General features: G+C 45.7%; 1 protein-coding gene across 1 annotated transcript in view; it reads left to right on the top strand.

The window, feature by feature from the left end:
* Window positions 1-18,413, top strand: part of DSCAM (DS cell adhesion molecule) — a 696,196-nt gene that overhangs the window by 577,592 nt on the left and 100,191 nt on the right. The window contains exons 17-19 of the mRNA XM_061425997.1: window positions 1,671-1,911; window positions 3,583-3,729; window positions 12,020-12,175. Of these exons, the coding sequence (XP_061281981.1) occupies window positions 1,671-1,911; window positions 3,583-3,729; window positions 12,020-12,175 (544 nt within the window). The remainder of the gene's footprint in view (window positions 1-1,670; window positions 1,912-3,582; window positions 3,730-12,019; window positions 12,176-18,413) is intronic.

Below are 18,413 nucleotides of genomic sequence, written 5' to 3'. Positions count from 1 at the left end.
CTCCCCATCATCCATTCTTGCTGCTCAGTCTCTTTCTCACCCCACGCCCTCCCTCCCTTTCCGGAGCCCTGGCCATCCTTCCAGGCCCAGCTGCGGTCAGCATCTCCTGACTGCTTCAGACCACTCTCACTTCACCACTTTCTGGACGTCTGCCAGCCTCCTGTCCACTTCCACGCACTTGGGCACTTCAGATTTCTCTATGGCTTCCTGAGTGTTAGTTTCCTCTCTCCAACGGGGCTGTAAACATTTTCAGGGCTGAGAAAGCTTTTCAGAGCCCTGAGAGATCCACAGCTTGTACCGAAATACACACACGCGCACAGACACATTCACATGCATACACATATATGCTCATACATATGCACACACAGACATAATACGAATACACACACATACTCACACATACACCCATATATCTTTTGATTGTCTGAAAACTTATAATACCTTTGTCGCTAAAGAGCATCAGTTTGATGTTGTTCTTAAAACATACTTGAAAATAGTCTGGATTCTTAAAAGAAAATAAATAAATTCAACATAGCAGGGAAAACTCTTCTGTCTTTTACTAGACTGACCCCTTTATCTTTTTCAGAGAGAAGCTAGCTCCAGCCTTCCCTTGCCCAGCTTAAATCACCATAAAATGATTCCAGAGTGACTCAGACCTTCATGAAAGCAGTTTGCCTTCTTGCCAGGGGTGGACTCCCGTTCACATTCAGCTTTCAACCTGGAAACACCTTTATTCTGGAATATTCCATTACAGTCTAAGCTCCATGCAGGCAGGGACCTTTTTTAAAAAATCACTTCTGTTCCCCAGTGCCTGGGACCATGTGGCAGAGTGGAGCTCAGTCGGTTTTGCTCTGTGAACACATGAACATTAGTCTCACGAGACGATGGTTGATGTAGGCTGAGGTACTGCAAACTCAATTTGTCTTTTGAAACTCCACCACCACTTAGAGAAGCCAGTGGCCCAGCAGCTTGACAGAGGGCCTGGGTGCACAGGCGCTGCGGTGGACTCCTCTCCTGTCTGTGCTGTTTGTGTGACCTCCTGTGTCCGTGAGGGTCCTGAGATGCTGTGCCCCAGGCCGGGTATATCCACGCAGGTGAAGGCAGAGCGCCTGGCCACAAGCATCCTCTAGGAAAGAGTTTGCTGCTATAGCTGCTATTACTACTGCCACATCTGTATGTTTTTCATACTTACTCAATTTCATTTTTGTCTCCCTACGATATAGGCAGGTGCTGGTTTACCTCCTGTCCCACTTCAAGTATTCTTTTTTTTTCTGTATGTTGTTTTAAAAATCAGAATAAAGTTGCTTTACAATGTCATATTAGTTTCTACTGTACAACAATGTGAGTCAGCTACCTGTGTACATATATCGCCTCCCTCTTGAACCTCCCTCCCCGCCTTCCCAACCCTCTAGGTCATCACAGGGCACGGAGCTGAGCTCCCTGTGATATACAGCAGCTTTCCACTAGCTCTCTATTTTATCTATCTGTATATGTCAATGCTACTCTCTCAGTTCATCCTACCCTCTCATTCCATCCTGTGTCTATATGTCCATTCTCTATGGCAGCATCTCTATTCCTGCCCTGCAAATAGATTCATCTGTGCCATTTTTTTTTAAGATTCCACATATATGCGTTAATATATGGTATTTGTTCTTCTCTTTGCTGCTTAGGCTCCCAAGAAACATTTGCAAAACGGGATTATCCGTGGCTACCAGATCGGTTACCGGGAGTACAGCACCGGGGGCAACTTCCAGTTCAACATCATCAGTATCGACACCACGGGGGACAGTGAGATTTATACCCTGGACAACCTCAACAAGTTCACCCAGTATGGCCTGGTGGTGCAGGCCTGCAACCGGGCCGGGACGGGGCCTTCTTCTCAGGAAATCATCACCACCACCCTCGAGGACGGTAGGTGCCTGGTCCCCTGCAGGCTGTGCAGGGGTGATGTCAGCCTGGCCGGCTGGCACCGGGGCTTTCTTCCAGCGGGAAGCATGTCCTAATTAACTCGCAGGCTGCCTGGATTCGGCGCCCTGGATACATCTTGATGGAAAAGCCGAATCCACTCCCTTTTCAGCATCTTTCTCCTGCATTTCAAGCCCAAGAGGTGGACTTCTGCCAAGTGAATCCAAGCCTCTCCCTATGACTGCAGCAGTCTGGGCACAATGTAGAAATTCGATTTTCTAAAAATTTCTCATAAGTCAACGTTAAGGAGGGCTTCCCCCCCGCCCCGCTTTTTTTTCTTTCTTCTTTTTAATCATCGCTTTTTATTTTCAAGCATTCTAAGACCAGAGAACAGACATGAGCAGGCTTCCTGGAGCAAATCTCACGGTGACCGCGCGCCCCCTAGTGGCCAAAAGGAATTACTATACACGCCCACGTTGACAGCCTAAAAGCTCACATTCTCCAGCAGTGCATGAAAATCAGGGTGTCTACATGGGTGATTCATGTCAATGTATGGCAAAAACAGTACAATATTGTAAAGTAATTAGCCTTCAATTAAAATAAGAAATAAGTAAATTAAAAAAAGAAAATCAGGGTGTCTAGAAGCATCATCGTTTAGGTTGCAGAGGCCAAATACGGAGTTAGCTGTAGCAGGAGGGGGCAGATTTTCCTGCAAAAGGCTTGCATGGCAGTTACCTCTTGTGCTTTGAGAACACACGCGATAACTTGCATCTAAAATTTCTGACCTAAAGAACAACTGAGAAGAAAAATCCTGACCATTTTTATAGGGAGAGCTAGTAAATGGAAATCCAGGATTTTCTTTCCATCTTCATAGTCCTTGCAGTTGTGGCTAGATAGGCCTCTGGGTTTTCACTTTGATGTTTATTTTTCATTGATGTTTGTGATTCAGTCACTATTTTTCCCCCTTTCGCAGTCACGATGTTTAAGGTTTGCATAAACTTGATGTGAAATATCTTTCTAGCCTCTATCCTAGTCCGTTTTCTCTTTCCTCTGATGAGTGGTCTAGGATTGAAAGGGGGCACTGCTGGGGTTGGAGCAGTAAGTGCAACATGTCTGCTTTTGAGCTTTCAATTCACACTCCAGACATTACTCAACACCAGGGGACTTACTGTATTTTTGTTGTTCAGTTGCTAAGTCTTGTCTGACTCTTTGCCATCCCAGGGACTGCAGCACTTCAGGCTCCTCTGTCCTCAGCTGTCTCCTGGAGGTTGCTCAAATTCATGTCCATTGAGTCGGTGATGCCATCTAACCACCTCATCCTCACAGCAGTTTGCAAGAATGATGGGGAAATAAGCCAGACCAGCAGTGGTCTTTAATTCATGCAATAGGGTCAGAAGTGTTCTCAACTCTCTAAGCCGGAGGCAAGCTGCTTAAAAGTGAAGCAGTTGTTCTGCAAAGAGAGACTCTGAAAGTCTTATGAAGTCATTGTATTTTACTGAGTTATCCTATTTGTACAGGAAAGTGGTTCTCATTTTCCCCCTTAATTTGGGGGATGGAGTGCAATTTTTTTTTCTTTTGCTTGCACTTTTGAAATATTAAACTCATGTTGCTTATTCAGTATTGGTTCGCTAATTAAGCCACAGACAGTATTTATAGAGTCTAATTATCTCATTTCAGTGCCCAGTTACCCCCCCGAAAATGTTCAAGCCATAGCAACATCACCAGAAAGCATATCAATATCCTGGTCCACGCTTTCCAAGGAAGCCTTGAACGGAATTCTCCAGGGGTTCAGAGTCATTTACTGGGCCAACCTCATGGATGGAGGTAAGAGGATTAAATGACCAGTGATGGAATTTGTACATGCCCCCTCCTGCCCTGGGATTCAGTACAAGCTGGGCACTTCTTTATCACTGAGTACTTGCCTCCTTCCTCACACTGTTCTGTTCTTGTCTCATATCTGACAGTTTAACAGGTGTGGACAGCTGCTTAAAACATTGGTGCTGGTGTTTTAGTCCCTAAATCATGTCTGGCTCTTTTCTACTACCTCATGGACTATAGCCCGCCAGGCTCCTCTGTCCATGGGATTTTCCAGGCAAAAATACTGGAGTGGGTTGCCATTCCCTTCTGCAGATGATCTCCTCGACCCAGGTACTGAGCCTGTGTCTGGGGCATTGCAGGCAGATTCTTTACTGCTGAGCCACCCAGGAAGCCCTTTTAAAACAGCATGTACTTTCCAAATTTGAAGGATAGGAGGGGGTGGCTGGCACTTGGGATATCTAGGAATAGATGTGTTTTCCTAATTATGAGTATCTATGTCAAGCCTCTGCAGGCAGCACCAAAACCTTGATCTGTATCTAGAAAGTTCTACGTGACGTGTGTCCTAAAAGACTGACCCCTTCCTCTTCCTGACAGGACTCAGCAGGGAAAGTCCTTGAGCTCCTGTAGTTGAACTGGAAGTGGTTCAGGAAGAATACTGGAACCAGAGGGTATTATTATCTCTGCAAGGAGACATTTTATCCCAAACCCTCCATTTTTGGCTCCTTTCTCTTTTTTCCCCTCCTCTATCCTCTCTTTCTTCATTCTTATTGTTTCTTTCTTTCTTTTTCTTTTTATTCTTTCTTTGCTTTCAAGTTGTAGGACAAAATCCTCCTGTTTAGGGGCAGGATGTAGCACAAGAGAGGGTCAGCTCAGAGGATAGCAAGACTGGGGCTCCAAGCATCTCAGGCAGAATATGGCTCTGTTTCTCTGCTTGCAGAGGGTAGGTGCCCCTGAGGCAGGCTGAGCCCCACTCCAGGAGCAGGACAGGCTCACCTTGAACTACAACCCCTAACAGAAAAGGCCCTGCTCTCCGCTTGTGGACCAAGGCTGGGGCCTCCCATGCCCACATCCTTCCCCAGGCCCTGTTTCCAGCCTCCTTCCATCGCCCCCAGCTCCCAGGGTGCCTCCCCACCCTTGTCTGGGGCTTCTTCAGCCCTTCTGATAGTCCTAGTCAAGGTCCCCGGAGCACCTCCCACCTCTGCTCAGGCCCACCTGGGTCTGCTCTGACAGCCCAGGTAAACAGAACACACTGGGCCTCCGGGGCTGCAGAGATCTGCTCTTGTGCTCAGTAGCTCAGTTGTGTCCGACTCTGTGATTCCATGGACTGTAGCCCGCAGGCTCCTCTGTCCATAGCATTTCCCAGGCAGGAATACCAGAGCGGGTTGCCATGGTGCGAGAATAAAGGATGGGAGACACATCGGCAAAGGCAGCTTAATAAATGTGCTAAGTACACAGCTGGGTCCGAGGCTGACTGAGCTGTTTGTGTCTGTAACCAGATTTGGATCTCAGAGCTGAGGATCAGCCCCAATTCCTCCTGGTGTCCAGGGTAGCACTTTGCACAGCGCCAGCAGGGGGAGACATTGATTCACCTTCTGAGCATCTTTTCCGTGCGAAGCTCCTGCCGGACGCTGAGGATGCAGCTCCTCTCAGATGGATGCTCTAGTCTAGTGAGACGGGGAGGATGCTCTGAATAGAGAACCACAAGCCCAGTAATGCACAGCCAGCCCCACCGAGGGACGGAGTTAAACAGATGATTCACTTCACCTCATCCCCAAAAAGAGCTTTAACAATTCCCATGGATGTCAAGTATGTTCTTGTTTACTTGCTCAGCTGTGTCCAACTCATTATGACACCATGGACTGTAGCTCTTCTGTCCGTGGGATTCTCCAGACAAGAATCCTGGAGTGGGTTGCCATTTCCTTCTGAGGGTATCTTCCTGACCCAGGGATCAAGCCCGTGTCTCCTGCATTGGCAGACGAATTCTTTACCATCTGCTCTACCAGGGAGGCCCCAGCTGTAAAGTACAGAGCAAAAAAAAAAAAAATTGCAAATTATCTATTTTACTGACATAGTACAGTAATATATCATTTCTTGTTCTGATTCTAATCCTCATATGGAGTCAGATTAAATTAAACACCCTAACGGACATACCTGAAGTTAAATTATACTAAGATTGTTCCTTTTTTGTTCTTTTTGGAAATATTTCCATAATCCAGTGCTGGCTATTCATCCTATTTTCACATTTCCCTCATATTTGCTAATTGTGCTTATTACCATCTTAGTTCTATGATGAATGATGTGGTTAATATGGTCTAGTCAATACATTTTAAAGCTTTAAGAACTTGAATATTTAAAAATTAAAGGTTTGAATAAAGAATGCTTGGAAATGCGTATAGTTTCTAAAGATTCTTCTACTCCCTCTGTGAAGACCAAGGTGATGTGATTTAGTGCCTAATGTACGAGTTCTACACTTAATCTCCAAAAGAAAAAAACTCTCAGAAATGTAAGCCTGCTATAAGCAGCCACATTTTATCCGATACCCCTGAGAACTAACATTTGGTAATTATCAGGAAATGTCATGGAATTCATGGGTTCTTCTGCACGAACTCCTCAGACTGTGGCTCCGAGGTACGCACAGACACAGAACACATAGTGTTTGTATAAAGGTTATACCTGCTAAGCTTGAGAACACACCACACACACACCTACACGCTCAGGCAGGCTGAAAAAGACATTGGTACTACCCCGGTGGTTAGTATTTTCCCCAAATATTTTCAAAAATATGCATAAAAAAGCATTTTCCTCTTGCTAATATGACCAGATAAAACAAAAATGGTTAATTCACTTGCTAGGACAGTTAACAGAGAGGGCGATGGCACCCCACTCCAGTGCTCTTGCCTGGAAAATCCCATGGACGGAGGAGCCTGGTGGGCTGCAGTCCATGGGGTCGTGAAGAGTCAGACACGACTGAGCGACTTCCCTTTCACTTTTCACTTTCATGCATTGGAGAAGGAAATGGAAACCCACTCCAGTGTTCTTGCCTGGAGAATCCCAGGGATGGGGGAGCCTGGCGGGCTCCCGTCTATGGGGTCGCACAGAGTTGGACACGACTGAAGCAACTTAGCAGCAGCAGCAGCAGCAGCAGCAGCAGCAGCAGGACAGTTAAATATACAATATGTCCATGAAATTTCTGAGTTTTTTATTATCTGAAAGTCAAAGAATTTTAAAGACAGCAGCTTCTCTGAGATTACTGGGAAACTGGCCCCATTTTATCTGAATCCAACTGCTTTTCAACCCTCCTCTCTTTCTTCCAGACAAAAAAGACAGAATCTGAATCAAAGCAACACTTAGGTGCCAAACTGGGCTTTTGGTGTGATGCTGGCAAGTCAGGGAGATGGGCGGGGGCGGGGGGGGGGGAGTCATTTCCACCCCATTTTGATTTCTTCCTGAAAATCCTTTAAGAATGAAGGAGAGTATAAATAAATACATAAAAAGTATTTTGCTTTAAAACATAAAGTTTAAAAAAACTTTTGTACTATAAATAGTATGGTTTCTGAATTTCTTTTCTGTATTCATTTTATATTGTTTTACTCATGACTTCAACTGAATACTATTCTTGCCACATATTTTTAAAATTTATTTTATTGAAGTATAGTTGATGTACAATGTTGTGTTAATCTCCACTGTACAGTCCCATATACATATTTTTAAATTACTCTACTGGGACTGTGAAAAGTAAATGATAGAAATTAATGTTTAAGCCATAAAGAAGACCAGGAGTTTAAACGAACAACAAATGAAGCACGCTGTTTGCATTTGCCTTTTTTCATAATTCTCCTTTTTTCCACATGGGCTGGTCAGGAAAATAGTCTTGAAACAGAGAGAATGAGGTGTCTCTGTGGTTGATTCAGGGGCTCTGGGGATTTTTAAAAATGCTTGGGGGTAATTTTAAGTAGGGGTTTGGACTGCAGGCCTATTCATGGATCGTGATAAATTCATTCACCCAAATAATGTGGACCCCAGTATGAGTCAACATCCAAATACTAATTCCAATTACTGTGGTAATTCATGAGCCGGTGTATTAAGAAGATCAGGGTACCCCACTTTGCCCTTCTCCTCTCAACTCTTCTCTTCTGCATCACTGTATCTCACCCAGAAACAGCCAGCCCCTTCGGCATGCCTTCCCTGGGCTATAATTAGAAGTCGTATTTCCCCTGTGACATAGAGACCCTGGGCCCTTAAAAAAGATAAAAACGAAAAAGTTAAAGCCAGAGGTCATGTGATGTAGTATAGTTCTCATAACTAGCCCGGCACACAGCCCCCAGGAGCCCCTTTCCTGAGTTGCGTTATGCTTTCCCTGATTGTGTGAGTGTGTGTGTATAACTTTGTTGTTGTTCAGTCACTCAGTCACATCCAACTCTTTGCAAACCCATGGACTATAGCACACCAGGCTTTTCTGTCCTTCACCACCTCCTGGAGCTTGCTCAAACTCACGTCCATCGAGTTGGTGATGCCATCCAATCGTCTCATGCCCTGTCGTCCCCTTCTCCTCCTGCCTTCAATCTTTCCTAGCAGCAGGGTCTTTTCCAGCGAGTCAGCTCTTCTCATCAGGTAGCCAAAGTACTGGAGCTTCAGTTTCAGCATCAGTATTACAATGAATATTCAGTTGATTTCCTTTAGGATTGACTGGTTTGATCTCCTTGCAATCCAAAGGACTCTCAACACCACAGTTCAATTCTTTGGCACTCAGCCTTCCTTCTGGTCCAACTCTCACATCCATAATGACTACTGGAAAAACCATAGCTTTGACTATACAGACCTTTGTCAGCAAAGTAATGTCTCTGTCCTTTAATATGCTGCCTAGGTTTGTCATTGGAGAAGGAAATGGCAACCCACTCCAGTACTATTGCTTGGAAAATCCCATGGATGGAGGAGCCTGGTAGACTGCAGTCCATGGGGTCACAAAAGTCGGACACGACTGAGCAACTTCACTCACTTTCAGTTAAGTTCAGTTCAGTTGCTCAGTCATGTCCAATTCTTTGCAACCCCACGAACTGCAGCACTCAAGGCCTCCCTGTCCATCACCAACTCCCGGAGTCCACCCAAACTCATGTCCATTGAGTCAGTGTTGCCATCCAACCATCTTATCCTCTGTCATCCCCTTCTCCTCCTGTCCTCAATCTTTCCCAACATCAGGGTCTTTTCCAATGAGTTAGCTCTTCACATCAGGTGGCCAAAGTATTGGAGTTTCAGCTTCAACATCAGTCCTTCCAATGAACACCCAGGACTGATCTCCTTTAGGATGGACTGGTTGGATCTCCTTGCAGTCCAAGGGACTCTCAAGAGTCTTCCCCAACACCACAATTCAAAAGCATCAATTCTTCGGCACTCAGCTTTCTTTACAGTCCACCTCTCACATCCATACATGACCACTGGAAAAACCATAGCCTTTAGGTTTGTCATAGCTTTTCTTCCAAGGAGCAAGGGTCTTTTAATTTTGTGGCTGCAGTCACCATCTGCAGTGATTTTGGAGCCCAGGAAAATGAAGTCCGTCACTGTTTGCATTGTTTCCCCATTCATTTGCCATGAAGTGGTGGGACTGGATGCCATGACTTTCATTTTTTGAATATTGAGTTTTAAGCCAGGTTTTTCACTCTCCTCTTTCACCTTCATCAAGAGATTCTTTAGTTCCCCTTCACTTTCTGCCATAAGGGTGGTGTCATCTGCATATCTGAGGTTACTGATATTTCTCCTGGAAATCTTGATTCCAACTTGTCCTTCATCCAGCCTGCCATTTTGCATGATGTACTCTGCATATAAGTTGAATAAGCAGGGTGACAATATTCTGCCTTGATGTACTCCTTTCCCAATTTGGAGCCAGTCTGTTTTTCCACATCTGGTTCTAACTGTTGCTTCTTGACCTACGTGCTTGTTTCTCAGGAGGCAGGTTAGGTGGTCTGGTATTCCCATCTCTTTAAGAATTTTCCACAGTTTATTGTGATCCACACAGTCAAAGGCTTTATTTAGCGTAGTCAGTGAAGCAGAGTAGATGTTTTTCTGGAATTCTCTTGCTTTTTCTACCATCCAACAGATGTTGGCAATTTGATCTCTGGTTCCTCTGCCTTTTCTCAACCCAGCTTGAACATCTGGAAGTTCTTGGTTCATATACTATTGAAGCCTGGGTTGGAGAATTTTGAACATTACTTTGGTAGCATGTGAAATGAGTGCAATTGTGCGGTAGTTTGAACATTCTTTGGCGTTGCCCTTCTTTGGCATAATCTTTGTCACAATGTAAAAGTTCCTGAATCTGAAAAGATCTTGATGAGATACACTTGCATTTTTTTCATTAGCATTTGAGATTTTTATGCTACTCTCATTGACCTATATTGTCTATGTTCAAGAAAATGGAAATTATAAATGAACAATGTAACGGAAACAGGTCTGATGGCCACCTAGGAAAGACTGTTCTTTCACAGGAAAGCATTTCTAACCCATCTGAGGGTAATGATTGTCAACTTTCCAAGTGCACGGGGACCACACAGGAGCAAACATTTCTCTTATTTTCACTAGCCATCTGCTGCGACTTCTCGATTGTGGCCCTTGAAAGTCTGCCGCTGGCTGGTAGCCCCCAGGAGACACTGGACCTCAGGCATCTTTGGGGGGGCTTCACCCTGGCCCTGCTCTCCCCCCAGCAAAGCATCCTGCCTCCAGAACTTGCCCATGAGCTGCTCATGGTGGAAACAGGCCTTGGGCTCCTACTGGGTCCGGGGCCATGCCTGAGACCCACTGTTTCTCCCCTCCCCTCCCAACCGTCATCAAACACAGGGGTCCCTGGCATGGGGGTGACACACCTCGACTACCCCCTGCTTTATTTGAAATTCAGCTTTCCTACTGTGTCCAGTTCAGCCCTGATATCACCTTTTGATGACGAAAGGTGAACACAGACATTCATAGTCACCATAACCACAAAATACCTGACCACTAATCTCTGAACGTCCATGCAACATGCTAGGAGGACAAGAGAGAAGAACAAAGAGCAAGAAGGGAAAACCAGGCTGGCAGAAACCCAGTTCCTCTGGCCAACATGAATCCACCCAGTGTCCTCAGGCAGTAGCTGAGAGTGTGGACCGTGGGCATGCGGCCACACCATATGCGGTGCCACAGCCCACGCTCTCAGCCTTTGTGTTCAGATCCGTGACCTGGCGAAGACATTGAGCCTCTCTCTGCCTCAGTTTCCCCTTCTGTAAAAGGAACGGCCAGTGGAAACAAAAGGATAGTCATGCTGAGTGAGTGAGTTCGCATGGGAACCCAGCGCAGGGCACCTTAGGAGCAGCGTGGCGTGTCAGCTGTGTTTCCTGAGGCCAGAGAAAGCGAGAGACACTGCGGGACACCTGGTTGCGAGTGCTGCGTGCACTGTGAGCATGTGCAGAGATGACCAGACACCAAGGAGGTCTCCTTCCTGGCCCATCTCCCAGCCCCCGTTCTTACTAAACCAGGCCCCCAGGCACAGGGGTCAGGCTGCACCAAACATTCCACAAATGACCACTTGCCCTAAAGGTGGGCAGCTCTTTGGCCCCTCTTTCCTCTTCCAGCTCCTCTGCCAATGGCTCATTTCTAAATCCAGAGCACCCCTGCTGGTATTTCACAAAGCCCTGTGAGTTTTCTCAAGCTGCCATGCGTCATGGGCTTCAGGCAGGCCAGCACAAAGTTCCATCTTCGCATGTCACTATCTGATCCCGCTGCAGAACACAAAGCATTTTTAGCTGACGACACATTCCTGACACATCAGCCTGTCCTGTGGGCAAGGGGTTTACTCCAGGCAACAGGAGGAGTTGTGCTGGGCTACCGCAGTTTAAGTTAGGTGCAAGAAAACACATGTACCTTAAAGGAGTCTGCTTATGTTAACCAGAAAATTAGGCTCAACTTGTAGAAGCTTCTTAATGAGCAGTTAGAAGTATCTCTACGTAGCCTACGTGGTCCTGGCTTCCTGGGGCCAGGGTGCAGAGAATCTGCTGGGTTACTCCTGCTTGGGGACAGTTCCGGAGGGGCCTGTTGGCATTGGGTTTATAACACTTGACTGAACTGCTGTTTTCCAGACCTCTTTTCTTCCTCGCACTCTGTGGCAATTTGGTGCAAATGATGTTTTTCAAGAGACCGCAGAGGGTCAGTGTCTCACGAAGGCTGTGCCCACACCCCTGAGTGATTTCAGGGAGTGATTGATGGGGGCCCAGCACTGGGCAGCAGTAAGAACATGCCAACAGCTGTGGTAACACGCTCGTGTTTTCTTGTCCTCCAGAGCTGGGCGAGATTAAAAATGTCACCACCACGCAGCCTTCCCTAGAGCTGGATGGGCTGGAGAAATACACCAACTACAGCATCCAGGTGCTGGCCTTTACCCGGGCTGGAGACGGCGTCCGGAGCGAGCAGATCTTCACCCGGACCAAAGAGGATGGTGAGCACGGGGGCAGGGCGTGGGGGCTCAGGTCCTGTCTGAACCTCCAGGGGACACACAGGAGGCTCCTGCCACGTGGCAGCATTCCCAGGAAGGAGCCATTGTTGGAAAGGCTGGGTCAGAGAGTTAACTCACCCACCGATTCCTGACTTGGCTCCTTGAACAGTTTTGCTGCCTTCCTAAAATATTCCAGCACAATTCAGACCACACTTCCTGTGTCACCTTGTTTGATTTATCCATTGTTTCTCTCTTCCCCTATAATTTTTCATTCTTTTTTGGGGAGCTATGTGCAAAGTCGCTTCAGTTGTGTCTGACTCTGTGCAACCCCATGGGCTGTAGCCCACCAGGCGCTGCTGTCTGTGAGATTCTCCAGGCAAGAATACTGGAGAGGGTTGCCATGCCCTGCTCCAGGAGATCTTCTCTACCCAGGGATCAAACCCACGTCTCTTACATCTCCTGCACTGGCAGGCAGATTCTTTACCACTAGAGCCACCTGGGATGCCCATTAGAATAATTGCAGTGCCTCTTCAGCTATTAGTGTAAGCTCTGACCAATTCCATCTCTCCACTTAAAAATTATGTAATAATCTACATTGTCCTATGCTTTGCCAGCTTTGGAGTAACATTAAAATAAGCCCTCAATTGAGAATTTCATGTTAATTTTAAAAAATTTCTTACAAGGGTTTTTGGGGCTTCCTTCATGGCTCAGTTGGTAAAGAATCCACCTGCAATGCAGGAGACCCCGGGTTGATTCCTGGGTTGGGAAGATCCACTGGAGAAGGGAAAGGCTACCCACTCCAGTATTCTGGCTGGAGAATTCCATGGACTGTATAGTCCATGGGGTCACAAAGAGTCAGACACCACTAAGTGACTTTCACTTCTACAAGGGTTTATGATAATTTAGTAAAATTTTAATTATAGCACATTTCTCAGATCACTAATCTTACCATTCCATGCAGTTTGGACTTGTTATATGACTGTTTCCCCATCCTACAAAAACTGTATGGCAAATCATTTTTTTATATTAAGGGAAAGCCTGGGGTGCCTTATCCAAGATGTGCTGAAGAATAATTTGACTTGTGATACATGCTATAGCTGAAGAAGGAAATAGCAACCCACTCCAGTATGCTTCCGTAGGAAATCCCATGGACAGAGGAGCCTGGTGGGCTACAGTCCATGGAGGTCACAAAGACCCAGACATTACTGAGTGATGAAGCATGAGCAGACATATTATAGCAATAGTGAAAAAGCAGTTTCCACCTTAGTAAAGGAAGGGGCAACTGGTGTCAAATTGATACCTGTGTGGGACTTTCCAGACTGGAGTTCAGAATTACACCAGAGCCAGGGTTGAGATGCAACCACTACACCTAAATTTTGTGCTGTTTTGGCTCCACGATTTTTTTTTTTTTTTAACATCTTTCAGGCCTAAGTTCCCTAGGAAGCTGGTCAGGGCAGGGGTGGGAGACCTATTGTTCACTGCCCATGACTGCCTGTGTATGGGCGGAGTCCTTTAAAGATGTCCTTTACTGTGTGTGAGTGTGTGTGTGTGTGTGTGTTCAGTCACTCAATCATGTCCAGCTTTCTGTGGCCCTATGGACTATAGCCCACCAGGGTCCTCTGCCCATGGGATTCTCCAGGCAAGAACACTGGAGTGGGTTGCCATGTCCTCCCCCAGGGGATCTTCCCAACCCAAGGATTGAACCCGCGTCTCTTGTGTCTCCTGCATTGGCAGGTGGGTTCTTTACCACTAGCGACACCTGGGAAGCCCGAAGTCCTTTGCTACCTAGGATATAAGCAAGCTGCTGCTTCGCCGCATGACTGTTCTGTGGGAACGAGGCTAGGGACATGCACTTGGAGGCCTGGAGACTCTCTCCCCTTCAGCTTGTCTGTCTCCTAAGGACACTGCCCTGATGTTTACAGCACCTCTCTCTGCTCTCCCCTCAGGGAACCCAGCCCTCCCCCTGAAGCAGCCTATCCATCCACCCTTCCACCATCATCTTCACTAGCCCTTCTTGCATTCTAGTTCCTGCACACAAATTAAACCTCATCACCCCCAGTCTTTCTAGTACACACAAGTAATTATTCCCAGTTATAGGCAGGTGCCAGTCATTTTGCCCAGTTATTGGATTCTTTAGGGAAATCTAAGGCATCACCGACTCGATGGACATGAGTTTGGGTAAACTCCGGGAGTTGGTGATGGACTGGAAGGCCTGGCGTGCTGTGATTCATGGGGTCACAAAGAGTTGGACACGACTGAGCGACTGAACTGAACTGAAGGTCAAAATACCATGCCATTAGGAAGCCCCAGGTTCAAAGAGATGTCTGCAAAGCTATGCCCTGAGTGAATAATTTAATTCTTTAAATTATTATTTAAATAATTTAATTTTAAATACATTTAAATTTAAAATTTAAAACACAATAAATAAATTTAAAATTAAATTTAAAATAAACTTTAAATTTAAAATAATTTTTAAAATTTTTATTTATTTATTCATTTGGCTGTGCTGGGTTTCAGTTGCAGCACACACTACCTTTTAGCTGAAGCATGTGGGCTCTAGTTCCCTGACCCAGTGGGGAACTAGATCAAACCCAGGGATCAAACCCAGGTCCTCTGCATTGAAAGTGTGGGGTCTCAGCCACCGGACTACTGGGGAAGCCCCTAATTTTTTATATGCAGTAACCAAAGAGTCTCATCAAGATGTTTGCTATGCCACCTGCTGCCCAGGGGACTTTGGCACCTTATCACACTTTCTCTGAACTGAACCATCTTCATGTACCAAATTTCCATGACAATCAGACTGCAGAGAATTAGAATCTAAAAAGTGAACTGATGTGTGCAAACATCACCTAACCTGACACATAGTGGGACGGTTCCTGACACTAGACATTTGATTATTTAATCTCCACTCCTTCAGAGCGAGGGTGGAACTGTCTTTTGCATTGCTAAGCAATAACACAGATGTCACTGGAATTAGTATTTAAAGAACAAATTGATTGGCAACATGAATTTTAACACCTGAATTTTTCAGAAGAAAGTGCAGAAATCCAGTGAAAGGGGAAGCCTCTCCACTTCCCCTTGATCCTCACTGAGTGGATTTCAGAGTGCTGCAGCTGAAATCCAGCACAGCCAAATGAATAAATAAATACAAAATTTAAAAATTATTTTAAATGTAAACTTTATTTTAAATTTAATTTTAAATTTATTTATTTATTGTGTTTTAAATTTAAATGTATTCAAATTGATCCTCATTGGGATCAATTTTTAATTACTCCTCCAAATTTAGAAATCATCATAGGGTTCTATCTCAAAGCTTGGCCCTGAGACCCAAAGTCTAATTTTTTAATCAATTATTCCCTTCTTTCATATCCAGTGCTAATAATAAGGGGAGATGCAATTCATTGCAGAAGGTCTTGCCTCAGGTATATCAGTTAGCCCAGGAAGGAGGTCAGAAATTCCACTTGTGATAGTGAGTGGATAAAGAGTAGTACAAAACTGAGGGTCAATATTTACTTGAGATAAATCATTAGCATGTTCAAAAAGAAGCAGAGTAGAGATTGGGGGAAAGGAGAGAAAAACTGGTATAACAATAAGCCTGTCTCCCAGAGTCACATAAAAAAACTCACCAATCTAGAAATGGTGAAGAATTGTGCCAGCCATGGATGTGAATTGGACCAAAAAAAAGGCTAAGTGCTGAAGAATTGATGCTTTTGAACTGTGGTGCTGGAGAAGACTCTTGAGAGTCCCTTGGACAGCAAGGAAATCAAACCAGACAATCCTAAAGGAAATCAACCCTGAATAGTCATTTGAAGGACCAGTGCTGAAGCTGAAGCTCCAATACTTTGGCCACCAGATGCAAAGAACTGACTCCTTGAGAAAGACCCTGATGCTGGGAAAGATTGAGAGCAGGAGGAGAAGGGAATGACAGAGAATGAGATGGTTGGATGGCATCACCAACTCAATGGACATGAGTTTGAACAAGCTCTGGGAGTTGGTGATGGAGATGGAAGCCTGGTATACTGCAGTCCATGGGGTCACAAAGAGTCAGACATGACTGAGCAATTGCACTGAACTGAAGTAGTTTATCAGTGTCTATAAAGATTCTTGGAGAAGGCAATGGCAACCCACTCCTGTACTCTTGCCTGGAAGATCCCATGGGCGGAGGAGCCTGGTAGGCTGCAGTCCATGGGGTCGCTAAGAGTCAGACACAACTGAGCGACTTCACTTTCACTTTTCACTTTTCACTTTCATGCATTGGAGAAGGAAATGGCAACCCACTCCAGTGTTCTTGCCTGGAGAATCCCAGAGACAGGGAAGCCTGGTGTGCTGCCATCTATGGGGTCATACAGAGTTGGACACGACTGAAGCAACTTAGCACCAGCATAGATTTTTGGTCGTATTCTCCAAGAATATGGAGATCCTTCATATACATCTGTGATGTAGAATGTTGGACAAATTATTGGGTCCATAGACAAGTCTCAGATCCATCAGGACCATAGTCATGGTCCATGGATACATTCTTGAGGTCTGGAAGAATTGCTTACATTTCAGATTCTCTTCCCAATGTTCAATGAGAACTGTTCAGTCAATGAGAACTTGCATTTTTATTATTGCTTCAAGACCACAAAAGATTACTTATGGATGTAGCTTTCTGGTTCTGAACGCAAGACAACTAATTCTAAATTCTAAAATGTTCGTGAAATCCTAATACCATTTTATTCGCTTGAGATTGTAATCTGAGCAAAGCCACGGAGAAACAGAACACACACAAACATGATCTGATAATTTTCCAATTATTTTCATCCTGCATGCATAAGGTCATTTCAGCCTTGATCCTTTGCTGCAAAGTAAACACTGCACATGTATAAATAGAGATGGTTTAAGTGCAAATATTTACTGAACGCATCGCAGTGCACAGAGCTCTGGGAACTGACGTGTGGGAAGGTCAACAGGAACTGTGACATGTGATCTTTGGTGCCTCCTGCCATGGTTAACAATCTCCTTGCTAGGACATCTGAAAGTGGAGCTAAGAGAAAGAGAAAAAGCAAGAGGATCAGGATATTTCTGAGTCCTCTGGCCATTCCTATCTTGAGCCATGCATCCCCTGGACGGCACGGATGGTGTGTTCTCAGATGATAGAGTAACCGCACCTTGGTTTACCTTAGAAGTGATGGACTCTGTGTGTGTGTGTGTGTGTGTGTGTGTGTGTATTTGTCTAGCCACCAGCAGTGCCGCCCTTCAGGAAACACGGAAGGCTTTGTATCAGCCCTGCTCCAGAGTCCTGCTGCAGCTGGCAGGGTTGGGATTTGCTCTGTGCCATAGTCACACACACAGCCACACAGTAGACCAGGGCATCCCAGGAGGCCTTCCACCCTGTGGGCGTCAAAGCTGCCTGCACTATGGGGATCCTCACGTGGGCTCCTGGGGCCCCCAGAGGTGTCCAGTGGTGATCAGGAAGCCCTCGGGGGACTCCCTGCTCTGCTTCAGGAAGAGCCCCCTCCACTTCCATCATGTTGTACATGGGTCTGCCACACGATACTTTAAAGGATTTTCCCACTTTAAAGGCTGTTTGGAAACCACAGCTCTTGTGAGAGCAAAGGCCAGACATCCTGGAGTGTGATGGAGACTGCTTGGGTGTGAGGATACACCCCATCGTGGGTATGTCCCTGCACCCCCACGTCCCCTGCTCATGGCTCAGAGAAGCCACGTGGAGCCGTGGCTCCAGTGGGTCCAGGTGTGCTGGTGGGTCACATGCACACACAGGTGCACACACACATCACACACATCACATACACACATGGCACACATGCACACACACGCAGTACACAGATACCACACACACTATGCACATAGACTTACACTATACATAACACACCACACATACCACATACACATACACCACACAAATACGCAATATGCACAAACCACACACACCACAAACACGTACTTACACTATGCATAGCACACACACTCTACACACATCACGTACACATGTGACAAGCATGCACATGTACACAATATATACACACCACACGCATGCACACATAAACTGCATACACACCACAAACACCACCACACATACCAGACACACACACACACACTATATACATACACTCACATGACACATACCACATGCACCACACACACCACGTACACATACATTACGCATATGCACGCACACTATAAACACACATTACACATACTGCACACACACCATATATCATGTACACCACATACACAC

The sequence above is a fragment of the Bos javanicus genome, chromosome 1, assembly GCF_032452875.1.
Source record: "Bos javanicus breed banteng chromosome 1, ARS-OSU_banteng_1.0, whole genome shotgun sequence".
Lineage (NCBI taxonomy): Eukaryota > Metazoa > Chordata > Mammalia > Artiodactyla > Bovidae > Bos > Bos javanicus.
This window is presented reverse-complemented; position numbering and strand designations above follow the sequence as displayed.